This window comes from Lissotriton vulgaris, chromosome 8 (genome assembly GCF_964263255.1).
Source record: "Lissotriton vulgaris chromosome 8, aLisVul1.2, whole genome shotgun sequence".
NCBI classification, from domain to species: domain Eukaryota; kingdom Metazoa; phylum Chordata; class Amphibia; order Caudata; family Salamandridae; genus Lissotriton; species Lissotriton vulgaris.
This window is the reverse complement of record NC_141696.1, coordinates 23,176,308-23,200,249: the sequence shown is the minus strand read 5'-3', so window position 1 is coordinate 23,200,249 and position 23,942 is coordinate 23,176,308. Positions and strand designations below refer to the sequence as shown.

General features: G+C 41.1%; 1 protein-coding gene across 1 annotated transcript in view; it reads left to right on the top strand.

Annotated features, from left to right (window-relative positions):
• LOC147693274 (pepsin A-like) overlaps nt 1–23,942 on the top strand; it is a 132,274-nt gene that overhangs the window by 88,514 nt on the left and 19,818 nt on the right. The window contains exons 5-6 of the mRNA XM_086933668.1: nt 1,540–1,736; nt 16,876–16,992. Of these exons, the coding sequence (XP_086789794.1) occupies nt 1,540–1,736; nt 16,876–16,992 (314 nt within the window). The remainder of the gene's footprint in view (nt 1–1,539; nt 1,737–16,875; nt 16,993–23,942) is intronic.

Here is a 23,942-nt window from a genome sequence, read left to right as displayed (position 1 = left end):
ATCAGGCCCTTATTGTTAAAGTCCTGGTATAAGCATGAAAATGTATTAGGATCTCTTGATCAACTGTTTTTATATTCACTTTTTATTTAGTTATGTATCTATTTATTTATATACCTGCTTATATTGTATAGATTATAAATAGTTGTGTAAAAACATAGAAATACTACGATAAGCCACAGTCAATACGAGTAGCACACCACAATATAAAAATGTCACAAATTTAGCAATAAATAATAGCACTGCCCATTGATTATTACTAATTGGGTTTTCTAGGGTTATGTAGTCCTAGTCGACGCAATGATATAAACTGCACAGCTTATTTTGTCTCTTAATAAAATCTACTTTAATTCTGAGATTTCGGAGCTGCCTTTCAGGATCTAGTTGTTCTGAGATGTTTCACGCTGCCTCCAAAATTCACACAATTAATTCTGATGAATATATCTTCATATTTACCTAAATATGCAAAAATTTTAATATCTCCAACCAAAGTCTACAGAAAGGTCCATTCTTATTCTCAACCCTTCAATAGGTTCTTCTTATCTCCTTAGAAATAAGAGTTTTTTTCAAGGATGGGAAGTGCTGCAAGAACAGTTTGGAGCACATGCCCACTAGAATAGTGGCCAAGCACAAGGTGTCGCAAACACTTGAGCTCAGTTTGCAGACTCCCAAATGCTTCTGCTGTAGTGAAGTTTCCAAAACTTCGATAGGACTGAACATCAGTGGTGACCACATATGGGATCAATAGCAGAGAATTGAGACAGTCCACAGTCTTTAACATAGGTAACAATGAAGTAAGCCCCTTCAGAATCACCAACAAGTATTTTGATTATTATCATATTTGTATGACATTTTTAAGGACACTCTTGATGCTGATATATAATTCAATGAGTCATCTGTTTTAAAACCCATCCAAACATTTATTGGAATGATCCTTTTATTTTTTGTTAAGACAAAATCATTTGAAATTGTTCAGTGATCTTTAGGGAGAAAGAACATAAGGCAAACCTTTCTTTAACTTTTCTTAATAGTTTCAGTAGCTCTCATCGACCAAACAGGCTTTGAAATTAAAACCCAAACAAATCAAAACCTGTCCGGCATTGCTCAGTTCAGTTATCCATCTGTGCTGCGAGTGTGGACACATGCTTGGTGGGGCACGTTTGCGGTTTGCGGTGTTAATTGTTGCCGGTGACTTCAGATGTTTGACGGTAGTGCAAGTACAGGTCCTCAGTGTTACCACATCTTCATCCGCCAATGTTCAGCAACTAATATTAAATGGTTGAATTTCGAAAGAGCAGGGCAAATTGTGTGATGTGTGGTTAATGTCTTAAGGTGCACTGCAAACACTGTAGTGTATGTTAAATTGTTTGTTGGGGTAAGTTAGCTCATCATTACATATGTGTGGGTAAATTGCGTTTGGACAGTGGAGTTACAAGTGTCATTTTTTGCAGGGCCGTCAAACATTATAACTCACATATCTGTCCCTGCCTAACGTGCATGACAGCATAGGGTGCATCTCATATGCATTCTGATTACTTCCAGGTGGAAGACATAAGTGTCATAAAACAGACATTCGGCCTCTGTTATACTGAAGCCTCGTTCTTCTACTACATGGAGTTTGATGGAATCTTGGGCCTGGCATATCCAAGCCTTTCTGCAGATGGAGTCACCCCTGTGTTTGACAACATGTGGAGCCAACAATTAGTGTCCAAGGATCTCTTCTCAGTCTTTCTCAGCTCGTAAGTTTTTCTATTTGCACCATGCTAACTTTTTTTTTCTTCCAAAATATCCAGTTAAAATTGATGATAAGATATTAGACCATACAAAAAGAGTACCATAAGAGGTACAAACAAGATTACCAAATAACATTAATATAATAAATGTACCTCTATAATAACAAATACAATATGATATTGAAGTAAAAATACATAAAAAGGGAGTAAATAAAAACGCCTTTACATTGATAACTTAATTGACCTACTAATTCAACCGTAAAGTCTTTACATATTAAGCAAGTATATAACTCATTAGTAATATTATTCATAATTGAAATGCTATATAATTTTCAATCAGTTTTCAAAATAAGTGATACGTAGGTGTATTCTGAACTACACCCAATAGAGTCAGATTGGCCTTTCTTCTTGTAAAAATTATCGAAGACCACCATGCATGGACTGATAACAATGAAGCTTTTTTCCAATTGGTAGTAATTGATTTTAAAGCATCAGAGATTAGGAAATATAGACTTTTGCTATTTAATTCAGACATTTTTATGGTAAGTAATATAGATTTACAATTCAGTATATTATACGAAAGATTAACTGAGATATTAAATATTTGTGTAATGATAACCCAGACTTCCTTCCAAAACTCAGAAACAGTATTACAGTGATTAAGCATATGTAATAACAAGCCTGTGTTCAGGTTACAATGCCAACAATTAGGAGAAATAACTTTACAGGAGCCAATAGACAATTAAATAGTATGAAGGAATTGGTTTCACATAAAGATACAGGCAGTCATCCAGAAATATTATTCATCCATAGTTTCTTCAATTGTTCTTGAGAAACTGATATGTCTAGTTGTTTATCCAAAAAAGTTGGGAGGAAGTTGATATTGTCCCCTTTAAAATTATTAAATTTTTTCTATAGAACACTGATACAGCATTAGGTGAAGTAGCTTTTGTTTGAATGGAAATTTCTAGATCAGAGGTGATATTTATAGGAAAATTGTTGGAAAATGTATTAAGGATAGAATTACATAAAAGTTAATATTTGGAAATGTCCGAAGGAGGCAAAACAAGTTTAAAAAGTGTGTTATGATAAATATCTTTAAATAAAAAAATACTTGCTTTATCCAAGATTGCCAAAAGTTTGTATTTCGGGCAAGTTCTAACAATTGATTATATCATAATGACATATTTGAGGTTTGTGAAATAGGAGATTGTAGAGAGAGCCTAAATATTGTAATATTAATTTTGTACACTTCCGTATGATGGCCATTTTTAGTAAAGTGGTAGAATTAGACATAGTGAGTAATGCATGTAAAGAAAATGGTGATATCAAACTTTGTTCAATAGGAAGCCATACAAGTTGCATTAATAAGCTCTGTATGATTAACCCCTTAAGTGCTGCCGTCGGCCATTGGACGTTGCGAGCACTACCTTTGTAGTGCTGCGCACGTCCAACGGCCGATGCAGCCCTGCCCATTTTGCGGAAGTGCCACACTGCCACGTAATCGCGGCCGCCACAAACTGGTTAAACCAAAAGGAACTTTGATTTAAATTAACACATTATGATGATTAAGAAAATCTGGCAAACCAAAACCATGATTACAATTTGCTATTTTTAATTTTTTATACCTTGTATGGGGAGTTTTGTTTTTCCAAATAAATTTAGATGAATGTTTATCTGCATTTTTGTAAAATGTAAGAGGATATTGAGTAGGTATCATTGAAAGGCGGTAAAACATTTTTGAAGCAATAGCCATTTTAATAGAATCAACTTTTCCCCACCAGTATAGATGTAAAGAGGACCATTTCTGAAATTTGGCTTTAATATGATTAAGAATGCAATAACAATTCATTATAGTTGTTTGTTTAATGGTATTAGAAAACAGGATACCAAGATATTGACGTTTTTTGCCATATTAATTTATTGTTGAGCAGCACAGCAGAGGTACAATGAGCATTCCAAGGAAACATGTCTGTTTAAAGTGTAACCTGAATTCTGAGAGTATGTTTGAATTATATTTATTAGAAGAGGAATGGAGGATTCAGGATTACTAATTTATAGTAGTACATCTCCAGCATAGGCTGAAGTTTTCATAGCGACATCATTTATAATAAGGGCTTCAATTTTCATACAATTGCTGAAGGGAATGAGTAATGGTTCAATAGCAAGGAGAAAAAGTAAAGGTTATAAGGGAAAGCCTAGTCTGGGGCCTTTTAAAGGGAGTAAAATACTAGAAATTTGAACAATAATGTAAAGTTTGGCAGACAAACCAGAATAGAGTACGGAAATCATACAAATGAACAGACTGCCGAAATTAAATACAGATATGGTATGGAATAGATATTGCCATTGTACTTTACCAAAAAAAAAATCAGTATCTAATGCCAGAACTCCAGAGGGTAGAGGTTCGTATGGCCCAGTGTCAATTGCATGGAAAAGTAAACTGATGTTATTTATAGAATGTCTGTTTCATGAAACCAGATTGATCAACATGAATGAGTATCAAGCCCAGAGGTCAACCTAGTTGCAAGAATTTTTCATAAAGTTTACAGTCTTGATTAATAAAAAATTTAAGGTGATGATTTGGGATCTTTATTAGGTTTCTGGATAGCTATAATCAAAGCTTCAGTAAAGGACCCAGAAGTTGATCCTGAAATACTAAGGAATATAAATAGCTTAAGTAAATGAAATAAAAGTCGAACTGGAAAATTCTTTATAAAATTCAACAGGAATGCCATCTAGACTAGATGATTTTTTTTAAATTATTAATTTTTATTGAACATGTAACAATCTTCAGATAGACATCATACATAAATTGCAAAGTCCCATAAATGTACATGTGTTCCCTGTACCCCGTATTACATCGTACCGGTTTGCTGCTGCTACTATTGCTCTCCCTCTCCCTCTCTCTCTCTCTCTCTCTCGATATTGCTCAGCTATTTGAACTAGGGTGGCTTGTAAGCGGCCCTCCTTCCTCTGCCCAAAGACCTCTATATTTTTGCGCGGGCAGCCCCTGCTTTGATAAACTGATTGTTCCGCCCTGTCACACCAATCCATATCTCATTTCCAGGCTTCTACTGATGGGGCATGTCCTGACCCCGTGCGTGGGCGATGTTTCTTTTGGCCGCTCCCTCTACCAGCCAGGTCTTAGCCCATTGTGGCCATGTTGTCTTGCCAGTTACTCATAGAATATGCCACCTCAACTCTGTCAATACCGGTTCTCCCACCACTTTAGATATGACTAGGGACAGGCTATCCCAGTATGTTTGGATCATGGGGCAGTGCCACAGTATTTGAAAGAATGACCCTCTCTCTCCACGTCCCCTCGCGTACTCCTCGGACATATAAATACCAATACGAAATAGGACCATTCGCGAGGCATAGGATCTATGAAGAATGCAGAGATGGACCAGTCAAAAGCGTGCCCTGATAGCTATTTCTCTGGGGCTCTGTAGGGCTTCAGCCCAATCATCATCCTTGAGGAGACCAATATCTGATTCCCAGCCTTCCCATAGAGGTCCTGTGTAGTCTGGAGAGTTATTAACAAGCTTTCAATACGTGAGGGATATTGCCTCATCAGTCATGGGATCTAGGAGGAGTCTGTCCTCGAGTGGTGCATACTCCGGAATCCAGGTTTCTTCCTTAAGATGGCAGTGTAGCGCATGTCGTAGTTGTAAATAGCGGAGATATTCCCCATCTCCTGTCTGAAACTACTTCTGCAATCTATCATACTCAACCATCTTACCTCCCTTCCAGACATCCCCTAGTGAGTCAACTATTATAAGGCTCCATTTCTGGAGGTCCTCTAGGCAGTTCAGCTCCTTGGTGATCTTTTTTTGATGTCTATGCCGTGAGTTTAGTCTCACAGCCTGTCATTCTAGTGGCTTTATGCCATATTTCGACCACTGTCCGTTTGTGCACCGAAATGTGTGTAATATTTCTCCTCTTTCGGTATAGCTCCGCCAAGTAACTGCCAGCGCCCATCGTCAGTCGGTCAACCCTGTATGCCGGCTCCTCGTACTGGGAAAACACCCACCCATTATTAGATATAAGTTGCGAGGTCTAATAGTATTTCCGAAGATCCGGAACGGCCATACCTCCAACATACACTCCTTTCTGTAATTTCGTAAGTGTAATTCTAGTATTAAACCCCCCCCTTAAAAGCAGACTTAGTTCGGACTCAATAGCCCGAAAGAATGTCTCTTATAAGTGATACGGAGTGTTTTGGACTACGTATAGTAGGCATGGAAGTGCTACAATTTTAAAGAGGTCTGCTCTGCCATTATGGGAGACAGGCAGTCTCCTCCAGTGCGTCATGACATCCCTCATCTAGTTGTGTCTGTAAGTTCAGTCATATGAACTTGTCCTCTGACCTCGTAATCCATATATCCATATGCCCAAATACTTGATCGTCTCTTTCCTCACTTGCTCCGAGCATGCCAATGTCAGAACTGGTAGTTCCCCCGCTAGGGAGAAGACCAAGGATTTATCCCAATTGATACAATATCCCGAATATATGCCAAAGGATTGTATTATATGAAGGAATCTATGGAATGTCTGTTGGGGGTCTGCGGGCATAAAGCAGGATATAATCCGCATATAAAAAAAGTCAATACCCCTCACCATCGGATCACCTCATACCCAGACTGCCAATGGTTCCAATGCCAGGGCAAATAGCATCAGTTATAATGGTCACCCTTGTTGTGTGCCCCTATGGAGTGTGAAAGATCTGGATATGGTCCTATTGACTCTGACACGTGCCATTGGGTGGTATATAATAGACTTATCCACTTCTGTAGGTTTGTGCCAAGTCCCACCTTATCTAAAACCGCAAAGAGGTATGTCCATTCAATACGGTCGAATGCCATCCTCACATCGAGCAATAGAAGACCTGCAGGGACTTTTGGCTGCTTTTGGGTCATGTGCATTATACCGTAAAGTTGCTACAGGTTGAGCCTAGTGCTCCTGTGCGGCATAAAGACAGACTTCTCCGGGTGATTTAGGGATTGTATGATTGGGCTCAGTTGATTAGCAATATCCTTGGCCAATACTTTGGCTTCAAAGTTTAGTAAAGAGATAGGTCTGGAGGAGCTACAGAGATCGTGAGGTTTTCCTTTTATATTGATGTCCACTATCGTCTCCAATCTCACATCTTCTAGGAATTGACCCTCTTCTCTTGCCCCCAGAAACATATTAAGCATGTGTGGGTTAGGCTTCCCCGACACACACTTGAATAATTCCATAGGGAACCCATTCGTGCCCGCCGCCTTCCCTGATTGCAAGTCCCGTATGGCACTTTCCACTTCCTCTATGTTCATGTCTGAGTCTAGCATCGCTCTATCGTCAGCCCCCAACGTCGGCAATGCCATGTCTTTTAGTAGTTCAAAGCAGTCTTCCTCCCCCCGTTCGGTCTGCGACTGGTAGATGTTTTCATAGTAGCTTGCCAATGTTTCTCAAAACTCTGTACCTGGTCCAATTTGCAGGCCCTCTTCATTTCTAATTTCAGAAACCCAATTTCTCTTTTCAGCCACTCAATCAGTTAGTTGGCTTTATCTCCTAAATCGTATATTTTCTGCTGTATGGCAATCGCTTGGCTTGACTAGAAGATATAAGCAATTTAGGAGATTTAGACAAAGATGTAGGTAAATAGTATTTACCGATCCGAAAATACAGAATTTTACCAATTCGGTATTTTCGAATCGGTAAATGCTTTGTAGCAAATTATTCGGTAAAAATTACCAAATCCTTAAGATTCGATATTTACCGAATCGGTATTTACCGATTCGGTAATTGCCATTCATTCCTATGGGCCTGGAGGCCCATAGGAATGAATGTAAATTACCGAATTGGTAAATACCGATTCGGTAAAAGGGGGAAAACATTGAAGGGTGGCAGGGTGTCACTTTGACACCCTGTTGCACCCCTCAATTGTGTATGGATGCACATGTGGCACACATACATGCCCTAAGGGCATGGATGTCTGCCACATGGCACTGAATTAATTTGCATGAAATTGCTTTTTTAGGTTTTTTTTTAGTTATTCGTTATTCGTTCTTTATCACCAACTTGTAGTTGGTGATAAATAACGAATCCTAACATGGGAAAAGCACTCATTTAAGTGCTCCCTACATTAGGAATTAGCTAATTTACCGAATCTGTATTCAAGAATTCGGTAATTTACTGATTCCTTATATTACCGATTCGACCCCTACATCAGAAAAGCCTATTACCGGTCGGTATCCGCCGAAATTCAGTAATTTTAGCCGTTACCGACCGGTAATAGGCTTCCTACATCTGGCCCAAAATCTCTGATTCAACTTCTTGTAATGTGATCAGTCTATCCAATTTATTTCTAACTGACAGGGAAATTCTAGCTAAACCATATATCTTTAATGAGATGTATAAATAGACAGATGATTATTATATAAGGTTGAATAATAATTCAAAATTCATTGACTATTTCTTTGTGAGAAAATGCAGTTTTACCATTTGAACCATGAATAGCATTCATTTGAGTTTCATCTTTGTTCATACGAAGATAATTTGCCAAAGGTCTTCCTGATTGGTTGCAAAACACATGAAATGAGTATCATGATTGGAAATATCTATATTATGGATAAGAGGTTCAGAAATTGAATGGATTCATTGTTGTGATGTTCATAAATAGTCAATTAGAGGACAGAAATTTTGAGGATTAGAGATTTTTTTAAAATATTTCTCTTTTGGGTGATGTAAACCCCAAATATCTACCAATTTGGTAGCTCTAAAAAAGGATTTGAGAGTGAAAAAATCATCAGGAGGACGATATTTGGCTTGAGATGTTCAATCCAATAAGGGGTCATATATGAGGTTAATGTCACCTCCAATGATAAGGGCAACATTACCTAAGTTTAGCACTTCAAAGGTGAAAGGAAATCAAACATTAGGGTCATCATTTGTTTGACTGTATACATTAATCGGGTGTAAAATTATATCAAAATCTAGTTTTAACTATTAGGTAACACCCATCTGAATTATGATTTTTGTTTAGTATTTGGAGATGATGTTTTATTTCGCAAAGAGAATAGCAACTCCATTTATTTTGTAAACTGTTGTAGAAGATATACCATTACCAACACATTTGTATAATTTCTATAAGTCTTGTGGAATTAACAAATATCAGCCTTATGTCTCGCTAAGTAATCTAAAACTTTAATACGTTTAACCAGGTGTGGAAACCTCTTACATGAAAAGAAACAATGTAAATACTATTAATGTTACCCACTCTTTTAAAAGAGAGAAGAATGTAAACAGGAAGAAAAAAGATAGTATGGAAGAGTAAAAAGTAGCTCTAAAAATAGATGAAATAAGGAAAAGGAAAGACAAGGACAAACATCAATAAGACAGCATAGAAACATAAATCATACTCCTGAATCACACACACACACAGGTGCAAGAATGACTTGCCTTGCTAATGCCCTCATATATAACCTCTACTAAATAGGATAGATATAAAGAAAATTATAGCAATATATGAGTCTCATTCATTTCCATGGATAGCTAAGAATTTTGATCGAAGAAGACGCGAAGATCAGAGTACTGAAAGGACTTGGAGAAACCATCCTTCCATTTTCTCATTGTAAACGCGTTGAAAAGGCCGTATTTAAATCCATTGCTACTTAATCATTGCCTAAGACTTTAGCAGTTTCCTTGGCGAAGTCTTCATGGATGAAAATATTATTACCATTGGGCATTAAAGACGGGATCTCTCTGGCCGCGTTCTGGATCATCACTAGATGGTAATGATGCAGAACGTTAACGATCATTTGACAGGGTTTGCGATTACTTGGATTACGATGTGAAGGAATTTTGTGCGCCTTGTCCATTTCAAATTATTTTGGGATTTAAAAAAATAAAAATTTATTTCTTTATTAGATTTTCTCCCATTTTATGCAAGAAGAACATCACACATATGATAGCATCAGAAAAAAAAACTAAAGCACAGCAAGGGAAAAGAAAAAGGCACAAAGAGCAAGAGAAAAAAAAACATTCCACATAGAGGACATAGGTCATTTCAGTCGCATCATGGAGTTAACAATATAACCTTTTGCATTCTTGACGACCAATGCAAAAAAAAAAAGGGGGGAGCTAGCAGGGAAACAGGTAAAACAGTTAACTAGTTATTACAACCCAAGAAACACAATGATTTAATCCAGTTCCCCTTGGATCCACCGCCGAACCGGTGCCCAGATCTTCATGCCTAAAATTCTCTTTTTCCGGCCCTTCGTTCTATATATAGCCACTTCTATATTGTATGTGGCCAAAAGACGGGCCCTCCAGGTCTCAAAAGAAGGGGGAACTGTTTTAATTCACTCTTGGGGGATACATGCCCGTAACAATGCCATGCATATAAATAATAGACTTTTTTTCCCTTCTACTAATGCATCAGTTGTAACCCCAATTAAAACTAATTCCCCTGTCAAATTTACTGCTGACTCAAATAATACTGCCAAAAATGTCTGGATTGCGGAAAGAAATACAGATAGTCGGGGGCAAAGAAAAAACATGTGTATTGCATCCGCTGCAAACACCCCGCAACTGCTACACGATGTTCCTGCAGAGGTCCCACATTTAGAAATTTTTAAAAGCGTATAATATAGGTAAAAAATGGCAATATAGTGCTGTGAGCGTGCTCTACCAGTGATCAAAATGCTATTCGATAATTCAATGGATTCCTCTAATTGTATAACATCAGTACCCAGTTTTCCAGCCCATCTCCTTTGATAAACCTCTATATCATCTGAGCATGAGGAAATGAATGAATTATAGAAGTGTCCAATCGATTTTTTTACAAACATGCTGTCTATGAGCGGAATCCGATGCAGGCTAGAACGCTGCTGAGGCTTTAAAGTATTAAAGAAACTATGGATCTGCAGATACTTAAAGTAATCATTCCGCATTAACTTATATTTATCTAAGAGATCTACGAAAGGAATCAGCCGACCATTCTCCCACAGGTCGCCCACACACTGAATTCCGCAGTCACGCCATCAAGTCATTACATGGTCTTGAAAGACTGGAGGAAGAATACGTGGAGCTGAGAGAGGTGTATACAATAGAATTCTCTGAATCCCTAATTGGTGCTTAATTACTCTCCATACCCCGTATGCAGCTTTCAAAATCTTAAAGCAAGTTTTTTTTAAATAGCTGGTCTCTATATTTTTAATCAGACAGCCACGATATTCTTCACCCAGTACAAATTTGTATATTGATGGTGAATGACTGAGTGGAATCCATGCTTTGGCACCAATTATCAATGGGCTAATAACATGTATTACAGCTGCAAAATAGTAGTACAGAAAATGTGGGACACCCCAACCTCCCCTGGCCTTAGAGAGTGTCATCTTCTTAAATGACCTACGCTGACGTTTATACCCCCACATGAATCTGGCTGACATTCTCTCCAATTGTTTTAAACAACTAAGAGGAAATTCGAGCGGGATTGCTCGAAACATATATAAAAATTTAGGGAGTATAATAATTTTTAGGACATTATTCCGGCCATATAAGGAAAGATGCAGATGGTCAATTCGCTCACGCGAGGAGTTAGCTTTTTTTAAAACTGTATTAAGATTTAGCTCTGGTATAGCAGACACTGGAGTTGTAATTTGAATACCAAGATATGTTGCCACGAATACTGTTTTAATCTGTGCTGGCGGATTCTGACCTACAAATAAAACCTGTGTTTTTGAAATATTCAATTTATATCCAGAGAAGGCACCAAATTGAATCACTAAATCCTCAATTCTCGGGAAGGCCCTTTGGATATCTGTTGTAGTCACTACTATGTCATCCACATACGCGAGTGCTCTATGGTCAGTGCGCGCAACTTGCACAGGTAGAATATCCTCAGCTTGGTTCAATTTATTTGAAAAAATATCTATGTACAGAGCAAATAAAAGTGGGGAAGACGGACAACCCTGTTGGGTAACACGTGAAATAGAAAAAGGAACAGATTTCTTCCCTGCAATTTTAATACATGCCACTGGAGAAGTATACAAGGCTTTCACAGCTGAAATAAACTGAGGGCCAAAGCCCTTTAAAGACAATAGATCCCAAAGATACGGCCAGGCTACCCTGTCGAATGCCTTTTCGGCATCCAACAGGGTAATACCAAATGCCATCTTAGTCTCTTTAGCCCAGTGCATTAAAGCGATCACTTGCCGTACATGATCCGTAGTATCACGATTAGGGATAAACCTGTGTTGCCAATGTGAGACAATTGTTGTAATTATACCGGAGATTCGAGAAGCTATTATTTTGGAATACATTTTACTGTTGGCGTTTATTAATGAAATAGGCCTATAGAGGCTGGCTGGAGAAGAGACGTATCTTTTTTAAGGAAGGCCATGATGGTAGACTGCCGCCAAGATACTGGTGCCATCCCCTTCTGTGCTTCCAAAAAGGTTGAAAGAAGATCTTGTTTTAACAGATGGCGGAATACCCTATAAAACTCAAGGGGTATACCGTCCGACCCCATAGCCTTACCAGTCGCAAGAGAAAGTATGGCCAAGTCTATTTCTGCCCATGCGATATCTAAATCTAACACAGCAGCTTTTGCAGGAGTCAATTTAAACATATTTCCAGAGCCGCAAAAATTAAAAATACAGTCAGGTGAATAATTTGACACTTCCTCTTGATATAATTTACTGTAAAAGGTTCGGAAAACCTAGAATTTAATTCGGTTGATAATGAATTTGACCCGCCTCATCCTGAATATTATTGATAAAGTTGGAAGCTTCTTTTTGCCTGATTTTTTTAGCAAGAATCCGCCCTGAATTTTCCCCAACTTCGTACACTTGTGCACGGGAGACTGCAATCTGTTCTGCTAAATTCGTAGCAAAAATCTCATAAAGCCTAGATTTATGTATTGAGAGCCTAGATTTAATGTATTCAGGATCTAGCGACAAATTAATAGCTGCTACTAGCTTAGTTTCCCATTCCCGCACTTCATTGTAATAAGAAGCCAGTTTATCCCGAGATATTCTTTGCTTGTTGATGGAATATGATAACGACTCCCCATGTATCCCAGCTTTCATAGTGTCCCATACCATTTGAGTTGAGGCAGAGCCGCGATTAAACTCCAAGAATTCCTTTAGCCATTTACCCATATGCTCAATATATGATGGGTCTGCCAGCATCCTACGCTCAAACGTCCATGAGCATGGATTGGGCAAAACGCCCACAACTGATTTAATCTCTATCACAATGGGATTATGATCCGATATTATTTTGGGGAATATCTCATACCTAATATCACTAATAAGAATGGAAGTAACAAAGAAATAGTCCAAACTAACGAATTTGAGATGAGGGGCTGAAAAAAATGTATAACCGGGCACAGAAGAATTTTTAGCAAAGCCAACAGCACATAAACCAAATTCCTTTACTAGGCCTCTAATTGCTTTAAGGCTCTTTTTTTTAACCCAGCATATGTCTGCTCGCTCCTGAAATCAAAGTTTCCCTCGAGATGAATATTAAAATCTCCACATAAAATTATGGGAGCAGGCTAGGCAGCTAGCTCCATACTAAGAAAGTTTATCATATCTGGGTCATCCAAATTTGGACCATAAATCGAACACAAGGTCCAGAGCTTTCCCTCTATAGAAATCTCATAGATTACCCACCTTCCGTACTGATCCCCTTTTCTACGCTTACAGGCCCCTAAACCTCTTTTCATCAGAATTGCAACTCCCCGTGTGGTAGTCCCTTGGCGAGTTCACACTATTACTTGCATACCAAGATCATTGAGACAGTGTCTATTATTCCATATCAAGTGTGTTTCCTGTAGGCATAGTAGATCTATCCTCATACTCAAAATTATTTGAGAACATATCCCTCTTTCTTTCCTATTATTAACCCCGCAAATATTCCAGGAGCAAATCCTTAATTTACCCATATTGATATTTTAATTGAAAATTGAATGATAAAACAAAAGCAGCAGCTCTGATTCTGTTAACCTTTGCCGCCCTTATTGCGAGAAAAATAATTTTTGCAACTCCTATTGCATCCCATGCATATCAAACAGTAAACGGTTCTGTCATTACTTGCCCCACCACCCAAACACCCCAACCCCCATCTAGTGCCCCCCCTCCACCCCCACCCAGGAACCCACCCAAAAAAGGCTCAGGGACAAAACAGTCCCTGCTAATGATGGCCATATAAGCGTAGTGCGACTCGCCTACCGCTTCCCATCTACTTTAAGTTACCACCCCATAGCCTACACATGCTCAACCAACTAGAAAATCATAACGGGAGAGCTGGCAAAGAACAAAGAAAAAGAAGAAGACTGAACAAGATAATATAGCCAGCTACATACAATTGCATACATTTTTTTTTAAGTTTCTATTCATAATTTTGCAATATAGGGTTAGATTAGATGGACGCTAATAGTTCCTTCGCCGAGCTCTCCGATGCTAGAAAATTTGTTTTCTCTTTGTAAATTATTTTCAATTTTGAAGAATTTAAAAGAAAGACTTGGGCTCCTTTAGCTTGGAAAGATGGAATAAGTTGACGGAACTGCCAGCGCTGTTGGACTATGGCATGGCAGTAGTACGGGCAAACAAAGAACTCCACCCCTTTCCCCTTTCGTTTACGATCAGGTCTGGCCAAATTGTATAGATCCTCACAAACGAGAAAGTTGTTTAGGCAGATTAAAATGGCTCTTGGCTTGGTGTTAGAGGAGCCCCTGGAGTTCTTTTGTTGGAAGGGGAACCTATGCGCTCTTTGAATCTCCATGTCCCACTGCCACTGGGTAAGTTCCAGAAAGGCTTCCCTAAAAAGCTTGATGACAAACTGCCATGCATTAGAGCCCTCGCATCTTTCTGAAATACCCAAAATACGGAGGTTATTCTGTCTGGATCTATTTTCTAAGTCCACCAGTTTCCAGTTAACATCTTCCCGAACTGTTTCCAAAGAAGAGAGTTGTGAACTTTGTTGCGTTATTATATCTTCAATAGCCGATATCCTCCCTTCTGCCTCTATAACTCTTGTAGACATTTCATTGCAAGTTTTTACCACTCGCCTCACATTATTTTGGAGCCTCATACTGCTCCTTGCATACGTAAGTTTTTGGGGAATCTTAAATGAAAAAGACCAGGTAACAATTATTTCCAACTACTCCCTGCAGTCATTGCCTTCTACATCATCTAGTAAAATAAAAATACACACGTTGTACTGATTACGATTTTCTAAATCAAAGCAATAAGTTACTCAATGGCAACATTTTAGCTGTGATTGACATCAGTCTGTCATTTTTTAATTTGTTATTCTAAATTTTTGTAGCATTATCTCAGACTTTCATGGAGAGACCAGCCATGCCATTTTGCATATTTTTAATTTCTGACTCAGTATTGATTGTACTAGAACAAATTGCTTGTAACGCTTCCAATAAAGTACGTAATGATGGTTGATTAGAGTCTACAACTTTTTACTTTACTGGTGGAGGAGAAGTTGTTTGTTTGTGTTTATTATTCATAACATGTATATTTTTGCCTACCATAATAATTGAGAAGCTGTACTAAAGACAAGTGCAGTGCAAATTGAAAAAAAATGATAAGAATAAATAAAAGTCACCGCAATAATAGACTGTGCAGTTGCTAAAACCAGCTGTGGGAGTAGTTTTATCCTCAGCCATGCCTTTTCTTTAGAGTAACTCCACCCTCCTGACAGGAAATTCAACAGTTCCTTACTTGATAGACTGGTGAAAAGCTTGATGAGGGAAACGCCATCAAAAGAGCATAAAAAGCAGCGGTATCCCTGCAAGCGCTGATCACCAAACCTAGATTATGCTGAATTTAACAGGTATGTCTATTCATAAATCATTTAAAATGATTGTCAACAAAGCGGGCGTCATTGAGGATTGTCGGGAGGTGGCAACCTTGTTTTGCGCACTCGTGCGACTCCCTAGTTTTATTTGTTTTAATGCAATCAATCTCACAAGGGCTTTTTGGCACCAATTTTTGGTTGTTGGTTACTGGGTACAGGTTACTGGCTTTGCAAAGAAGTGAGGGCACAGACACATAGCCCCTCATCCAATGGGACTTTTAATTCAGATATGTCTGATAAGTTCTGTTACATCATGAAGTCGCTGTTGTAAAAAGGTAATCCGCCCCCTAAAGGCAGCCAATCTTTATTGCCTCTCCAGACACTAGGGGGCATATTATCAACAACGAGCGATATTTATCGCTAAATAAGCTTACCGACATTTTCATTTTATCGCCGCATATCGCCGGATTTTATCGCAGAGATAACGTGCTATTTGCAACGTTTATCTCTAAAGTGATAACATTTCCGGCGATAGTGGCGAAATGCGTGAATATCGCTGGAAATCCAGCGATATTCAGGCATTATCGCTAATAGGGACTTAGCCTGAATATCCACCTCCCATTGGATATACAGGCTGAGAACTGGTCTGAGCAGGCGTTAGGTTTTGGAGATATTCGCGGTTAGCACAAATATTTCCATCGCTACGCTTGCGTTGATAATAGGCGATAGCGATGTTAGCGACTGCTTTCAGTCGCTAACATGTTGGGTATGCCCACTTTGCATGTCATTGGCGATAAATATCGCTGACATGCAATGCGGGCCCCAAACCGCTCGCTATCGCCTACAAGCTGTTGCTAACTGCTGTTAGCGACAGCTTGCTAATAGGGTGATAAAATTATCGGCGCTTAGCAGACGAAAACGGCCGCTAAAGCAGCAATAATCTCATATTGCCCGCCTTGGTAATATGTCCCTAGATTTTATAGACTAGGGTTAGGTAGTTTTTATCTCCCGCACAGTCAGTCAATATCCTTTTAATTGATTTATATGAAAATAAACCATACAATCACATTTAAAATCACAATAAAAATAAAACAAGAACAATAAAAACACAGTGCCAATAAAACGTTAAAATCATATGTAAACCAAGTCTATTTCATAAATTCAAATGCGCTATAAAAAGAACTGTAGCTCTTCAATCGTGTTGTATGTCTATACCCTTTGCAAAGTTATACCTTTTCTACATTTTGGTTTCTTGGACTTTTGTGTTTTCACTTGCATTACCTGTTATAATCATTTTTCTGTTGACAAATGACTGACGGTGGATGCTTTTCTTCCACAGTGATGATTCAACTGGGAGTTTTATCATGTTCGGAGGATGGGACCCTTCCTACTTCCAGGGAACCCTCAAGTGGGTCCCAGTCGTTATTGAAGAATTCTGGTTGATTTTAATGGACAGGTACGAACTCATCACCCAATCCTGAAGGAAGCATGTTCAGTCCATTTGTGTTTTTTTTAAAGGAGTTGTGGAAAGTGCTGTGCAACCATGCTGTGATGGAATACTGCCGGATGCAAATGAAAAAAGACTGTAGAACTGAAAAGTTAAAGTTCTTTCTGTGAAGCTGTGTATCTCCTTCATTGAGACTCTAAAGAGTGACTTCCCCTAGTTGCAAGGATGGTCCTCTGCATGGCTTGGTGTAGCTGTGCACCCCTGCCTTTGCACAAATCTGACCGACTCTTGTGCCCCCCACCAGTGGCACTGATATTTAGTGGAACCCACTGAGAGTTTTCCCATATTACAGATATCAGTGAAAGGGGGTGATATGAGCCTCGAATTCCCGCGAGTATGTGAACCGAGTGAGCACAACGTCTTCCAAGCGGATTTGATGATGGTTCACCACGAAGAATAGTTTGAAAAAAATGGAATAGAAACCTGCATTTAAAGCAAAATTTTCATTTTTCATATATATGTGATCATAATCCATTCTCATTCAATACTAAATTACTTTGCATGGTGTGCAGAACCTACCTCATGCTCCCCAGGTATTGATTCTATTTTTTTCTGAATGTGCGGGGGGTGCCCCCGTATGTCAGTAACACTGTGCCGGGGCTAGTATGTGCCTTGGGTGTCCCCTTACACCAAGAGTGTCATACACCATGACAGGCCTAGCATTTTGCCACCCATATACCATGGGTGACCCATATGTAAAAAATGACCTCTGTTGTTTCAGGGCCTCATTCTGACATTGTTCCCAGCCCTCAATCCACAATATGCCATGGTATTTCCGTGGGAAACAGTGTTTGCCATGAATCCTTTTCAACGCATGTAATTACAACGTAGTCGTTACAATGACCGCGTTGTAACAATGCATACCATTACCCCGCTATTCGACTTGCAGAGGGGGCAGTAGGTGTTGTATTTAAAATCTAACACATTCCCTACTGTTGCACATACTGGAGTTGGAATAGTAAATTATACTATTCCAACATCTAGCACCCCACTAGAGCAACGATTCAGAAAAGGGGGTGGTGATGAACAGAGTGTCTGAATTAAGCAGAACACTCATACCCAGTCAACAGATCAGGGCTTGCTCCATCACCGTTTTTTAGCTCACTGCACCATCCCAGCTCAGAACCCCCCTAGAGCAAGTCGTTGTCGCAACTTGCGGAGTAAAGGTATACGTTGTTAAAACGCGGTCCGAACCCACAAGCAGATTGGGAATGTGGGCCAAGTGATGGGCTATTTTACACTGCTCTTTACACCTGCTTTAAGAAGGAAACAGGTACTTAATTTGAGCCAGTGGTTGCCAGTGCTCGTCCCCGGCACTAATGACAGTCCGCCACATGTAAGCACTATCAGTGTAATTTTGAGATGAGCACATCAAGAATATTTATTAATTCAATATACATTAAAATAAATAATACTTGCAACCCATGCCATTCTTATTTATTTATTTGTAAGAGCAACATTCATCCGAGAGGATATCACGGTGCTAGGAAAGCAAACACCTACAATGGGAGAAACGTTCAAATACTCAGTCGTTTCATTAAGCCCTCGGGAACAAATGAGTTTTTTGTTTTTTTCTGAATGATATATAGTCATCGGTAAGACGAATTTCCAGCGGAAGTTCGTTCCAATGAGTTGCTTTGGACGGCGGAATAGTCTGAAATGTCACACTTGTAGGAGTGTGTGTAGGAAGGTGGATTTCTGACTATATGGTTACCCCAACTTTTTGCCTAGTGTTTAGCTTGTTTTCGACGTAGTGGGCCTGGGATCCTGCTAATCCGGGCCCCAGGCTGTCTGCTCTCACTGTAAAATGGACTCCATGTACTTTAGGTACATCTCCAATTGGATATTGGGTCACCTTATGAACCCCTGTATAGTGTACCATAGGTACCCAGGGCATTGGTGCATACAAGGCCTACCGGCGGCTGCAGCATGTATTGTGCCACCCCTAGCTGGCCATCCACATTGACACAACTGGATGATCACTCAGCTGGGGCAAGGTCGTGTAATCACCCCTTGCTTAGGTATAGTATCCCTATACCTACCATTACATGTAGACACCTATATACTTATAAGTCACTCCTATGACAGGCCTTGACAATCCTGAAGGCAGAGTGCTTGGTTTTGTGTGAGATGGTGCTCTAGAATGAGCTAAGCCTGTCTGCAGCTTTCGGAACCATGTCCTTATAGCTGTTCTATGATATAGCCATACCATATACTCTTAAGTGCATTATAATCCTTGCGGTTAATGCTAACTTTGGTTTGGCTTTATCAAAACATGTTATGTAAGGTGTCATACGCTTTGGAATACTACCCCCCGCCAGTCCTGGCGGCGGGGTTAGCATTCCACCCTTCTAGAGGGAGAAGACATGTAGTTGTAGCTTTACCCAGTTAGAATTAAACAGAGCATCAGCATCACAAAATGGATGCTGCTGCCACAGACACAAGTCTGACCTCCTGCAGTTGGGAGCCCTTACAGCAAGGGAGGCCTGGACAATAGATTTCCTGCCCTGGGAGGTGCTAGCACTTCCCCAGGCAGGCTATAGTGTATTGGGGCAGGGTGGGTTGAATGAAATGAGACACTACCTGGGGCACACAAGGTGCTCCATGCATAGCCCCGTTTAAACCAGTTGCTGGGGCACCCCAGCCCCAGCTCTGGTGCGAAACTGGACAAAGGGAAAGGGGTGTAACCACCCCTTCCCAGGTTCCACCCATAGGAGGGACCTAGCAGGTAAGCCAGCCCCTTAGATTGGTATAAAGATAGGAGCTGAGTCTAGAGATTTTAGATTGTCCTCCACTGAAACTCTGAAATTAAACTCTAGACCTTCGACATTCTACTGCAACTAGAAGACTTAAGAATCTCCCTTGTGGTCAAGGAGTGACCACCCTGTGCAAACAGGCACCATCAGTGACTTGCCGGTTTGCTTTGTCGACGCTCCCGCCGGAGCCCGAAGACTTAGTGATGCAGCCTCTGGACTTCCAGACTTCTCTGACCCTGACCCACATCCACAGCAAAGCTGAGACCCCTGGTGGACACGAGAGACGTGGGACCGGACTCCCTGCAGTACCTGCTTTTTGCTAACTGTGTAGCTTCTGAGGTGTTCTCGAAGTTGTGCATTGGGACTTGAGAAGCCCCAACCCCGAGCCTAAAGTACACCAAAGCTCAGCCCTTCACACTCCACGAGTGCTGCGTGGGGCCTGCTCTTGCATTTCTCCTCGGCGCATCTTCGCGGTTGCTAGCCTGCTGGCTAGTAGCCCTCCTGAATACATCTCTACAAAACAACACCACTTGCCTGGTTTCTCCCTGCTTGCTCCTGCTTTCCTATAAAGGGGAAGCTCCCCAGACCTTGCTGGTCTGAACAGAAGCCGATCTTCCTTTCCTGCGTGGGTTGCCTTTGCCAAGGTTTGTTGACTCCAATCTGGAAGCCGATACCCCCAACTGCGAGACCCTTTGTGGGACAGTCCTTATCCAGCTCTGGGTCATCGTCGACGCCTCCTGGTCCACGAGGCTGCGGAGACAAGCTTCCCTTCTTCACCTGTTTGCAGCTCGACATCGCCTGGTTCCTTCCTGGTTCCTTCCTGGTCACTGGCTAGTGGCCCAGACTCTGTCCCCTCTGCTTTCAGGTTCTTCACTGCTTCGATCCACTCTTGGATCCACCCAGACATCTTTCTCCTGGTCGCCTGCAGCATCTTTGTGCAGTTCTCCATAGGATTCGATGACGAAACCCGACACAAAAGAACACCTATGCACCCGGCTTCCCGGGGTGAGGTAACTCGAGTACTCCTGTGCTCCTGTGGGTAATAACTATCCAAGTGTCCTACTTTAACTGGGTTATCCCGTTGTCCACCCGTAAGTGTCCGAAATCAACTACTTTGTTAACTTTACGTGCCCATTAAAAGTTTATGAGAACCCGCGTGTGTTTAGACACTACACACGCATCCTGTGAGACTCCTACTTCCTAACCTGTGGTTGTTCAGTGTAGTCCCAGCGATTCCCTAGGCCCTAGGCCTATTCACCTGTTCTGAAGTGGTTCTTATACCACTTACCTAGTATAAGGTTTGTGAGGCCCCTAGGGGAGAATTGTATTTGTGCAACTTATAGTATGCTTATTGAGTTACTTGTGCTGTATCTCGAACTCTGACCTCATAAAGAGTGCAGAGGGGTTGTGGAGGTAATAAATACATATATATTTGATATATACCTTGTGTGGTGTCCTTTCATTTGGTATTCAAGGAGTTAATATTGGTAAAACAATTGGCTTCACATGCTCTCTGAAGTATTAGCCTAAGGCTGCTTTGTCCATGCTACCACTAGGATAGCTGGTCTATAAGGTTGACTTTACAACCATCACCATAAGGGTTGTTTGGACTGATACAGGGTGCCCACTAGAATAGTGGACATCACATATCAGGCCAACGTCTCACAGTATGATTGCTAGTAGTTGCGTTGGTGCTCCTATTGGCAGCGCGGCAGGGGCAATTAGTTATGCAAGCTTCAGTGGCATTCTGAGTAGGGCCCTGGGACTTGATATTTTACAAATGAGCACTGGGACACTCCATCTGACTTGTAAGGGGGCACTTTTCAGGGTACTTGTGGGGCATATTTACAATCCCTTGTGCCGCCGGTGCATCACTTTTTGCGACGCACCGCCTGCAAAGTGTTGTGCTCCATATTTACAAGGACACATAAAGCCACCCTGTGTGACTTTTCGTGTCCTTGTAAATACAACCCCTTTTCACGCAGCACTTTGCATGAAAGGGGATTTTCATGGGTGTTGCTGTGGGTGTTCTTACGCATCACCCATGGATTATGACTCATTTCCATATTTACAACGTTTTCTAAACGTGGGAATGCATCAGAATCGTAAGGAGGTGCAACAAGGACAAATATTTTTATTAATCCTCGTTTTTTTCTCTTTCTATGCGAGCTGCATTCTGTAGCACACATAGAATGTGGAAGCCCCCTCTCATGATAGTTTTTGTGCAGGAAGGTGTCCCTTCCTGCACAAAAACAATCATCCCAACAACACAGATACAATTGCACCATGGTGCAATGGTGCCTCTATCCTTTTAGGAAGATCAAGATTTGGAAGATGTGCATCGGTATGCCCCCAACTTTCTCAGATTTCTGACACACCCTTAGAATTACTAGCATTTTCCATGGGGATGTGCTATGCAAGTTCAAATGGGATCTGCTGTGCATGTTTTTTGGGGGGAGATTTGTGCTGTGCCTGTTCCTTTGGGATGTGCTGTGCATGTTCTGTGTGTGTGGATGTGCTGTGCTTGTTCTGGGCAGATATGCTGTGCATCTTTCGTGCGGATGTGCTGTGCATGCTTCGTAGCGATGTGCCCTTCATTTGCCATGGAGATACTCTGTGTATGTTCCCTGAGCATGTGCTGTGCATGTTCCTTGGGTATGTGCTGGGCATGTCTAGTGGGGATGTACTGTGCAGGTCCTGTGGGGATGGGCTGTGCATGTTCCTTGGAGTTGTACCGTGCATGTTTCATGATATGTACTGTGCATGTTTCATGGTATCTACTGTGCATGTCCCATGGGGAAGTGCTGTGCATGTCACATGTGGATGTGCTGAGCATGTCTCATGGGGATATACTGTTCATCTTCCCTGGGCATGTACTGTGCATGTCCTGTGGGGATGTGCTGTGAATATTCCATGGAGTTGTGCTGTCTATGCTCTGTGATGATGTGCTGTGCACGGTCCATGGGGCTGTGCTGTGTATGTGTGGGGTTACGCTGTGTATGTGTGGGGTTACGCTGTGCACGTTCTATGGTGGTGTGCTGTGCACGTTCTGTGGTGATGTGTTGTGCATGTTCTGTGGTATGTACTGGGCATTTTCTGTAGAGATGTCCTGTGAATGTTACATGGGGATGTGCTGTGCATGTTTTGTTGAGATGTGCTGTGCATATCCTGTGGGATGTGCTATACATGTTCTGTGAGGAATTCATGTGGATGTTATGTGGGGATGAGATGTGCATGCTCCTTGGGCATGTGCTGTGCATGTTCTGTGAGATGCACGGTGCATCTTCTATGGGGATGTGCTGTGCTTCTTCTGTGGGGATGTACTGTGCATCTTCTGTGGGGCTGTGCTGTGTATGCTCCCTGGAGATGTTCTGTGCATATTCCGTGTTACGCGCTGTGCAGGTTCCATAGGATGTGCTGTACATGTTCTGTTCATGTTCTAAGGGGATGTAATGTGTATGTTCCGTGGGATGTACTGTGTATATTCCATGGGTATGTGCTGTGTATGATCTGTCGGTTGTGCTGGTCATTTCCTTTGGGGATGTGCTTTACATGTTCCATGGGGATATGCTGTGCATGTTCCACGGGAATCTGCTGTGCATGTTCCATGGAATGTGCTGTGCATGTTCCATGGGATGTGCTGTACATGTCCCATGGGATGTGCTGTGCATGTTCCATGGGATGTGCTGTGCATGTTCCATGGGATGTGCTGAGCATGTTCCATGGGATGTGCTGAGCATATTCCATGGGATGTGCTCTGCATGTCCCATGGGATGTTATGTGCATGTTCCATGGGATGTGTTGTACAAGTTCCATGGGATATGCTGTGCATGTTCCATGGGATATGCTGTGCATGTTCCATGGGATGTGCTGTGCATGTTCCATGGGATGTGCTGTGCATTTTCCATGGGATGTGCTGTGAATGTTCTGTGGGATGTGTTGTACATGTTCCATGGGATATGCTGTGCATGTTCCATGGGATGTGCTGTGCATGTTCCATGGGATGTGCTGTGCATGTTCCATGGGATGTGCTGTGCATGTTCCATGGGATGTGCTGTGCATTTTCCATGGGATGTGCTGTGCATGTTCCATGGGATGTGTTGTACATGTTCCATGGGATGTGGTGTACATGTTTCATGGGAT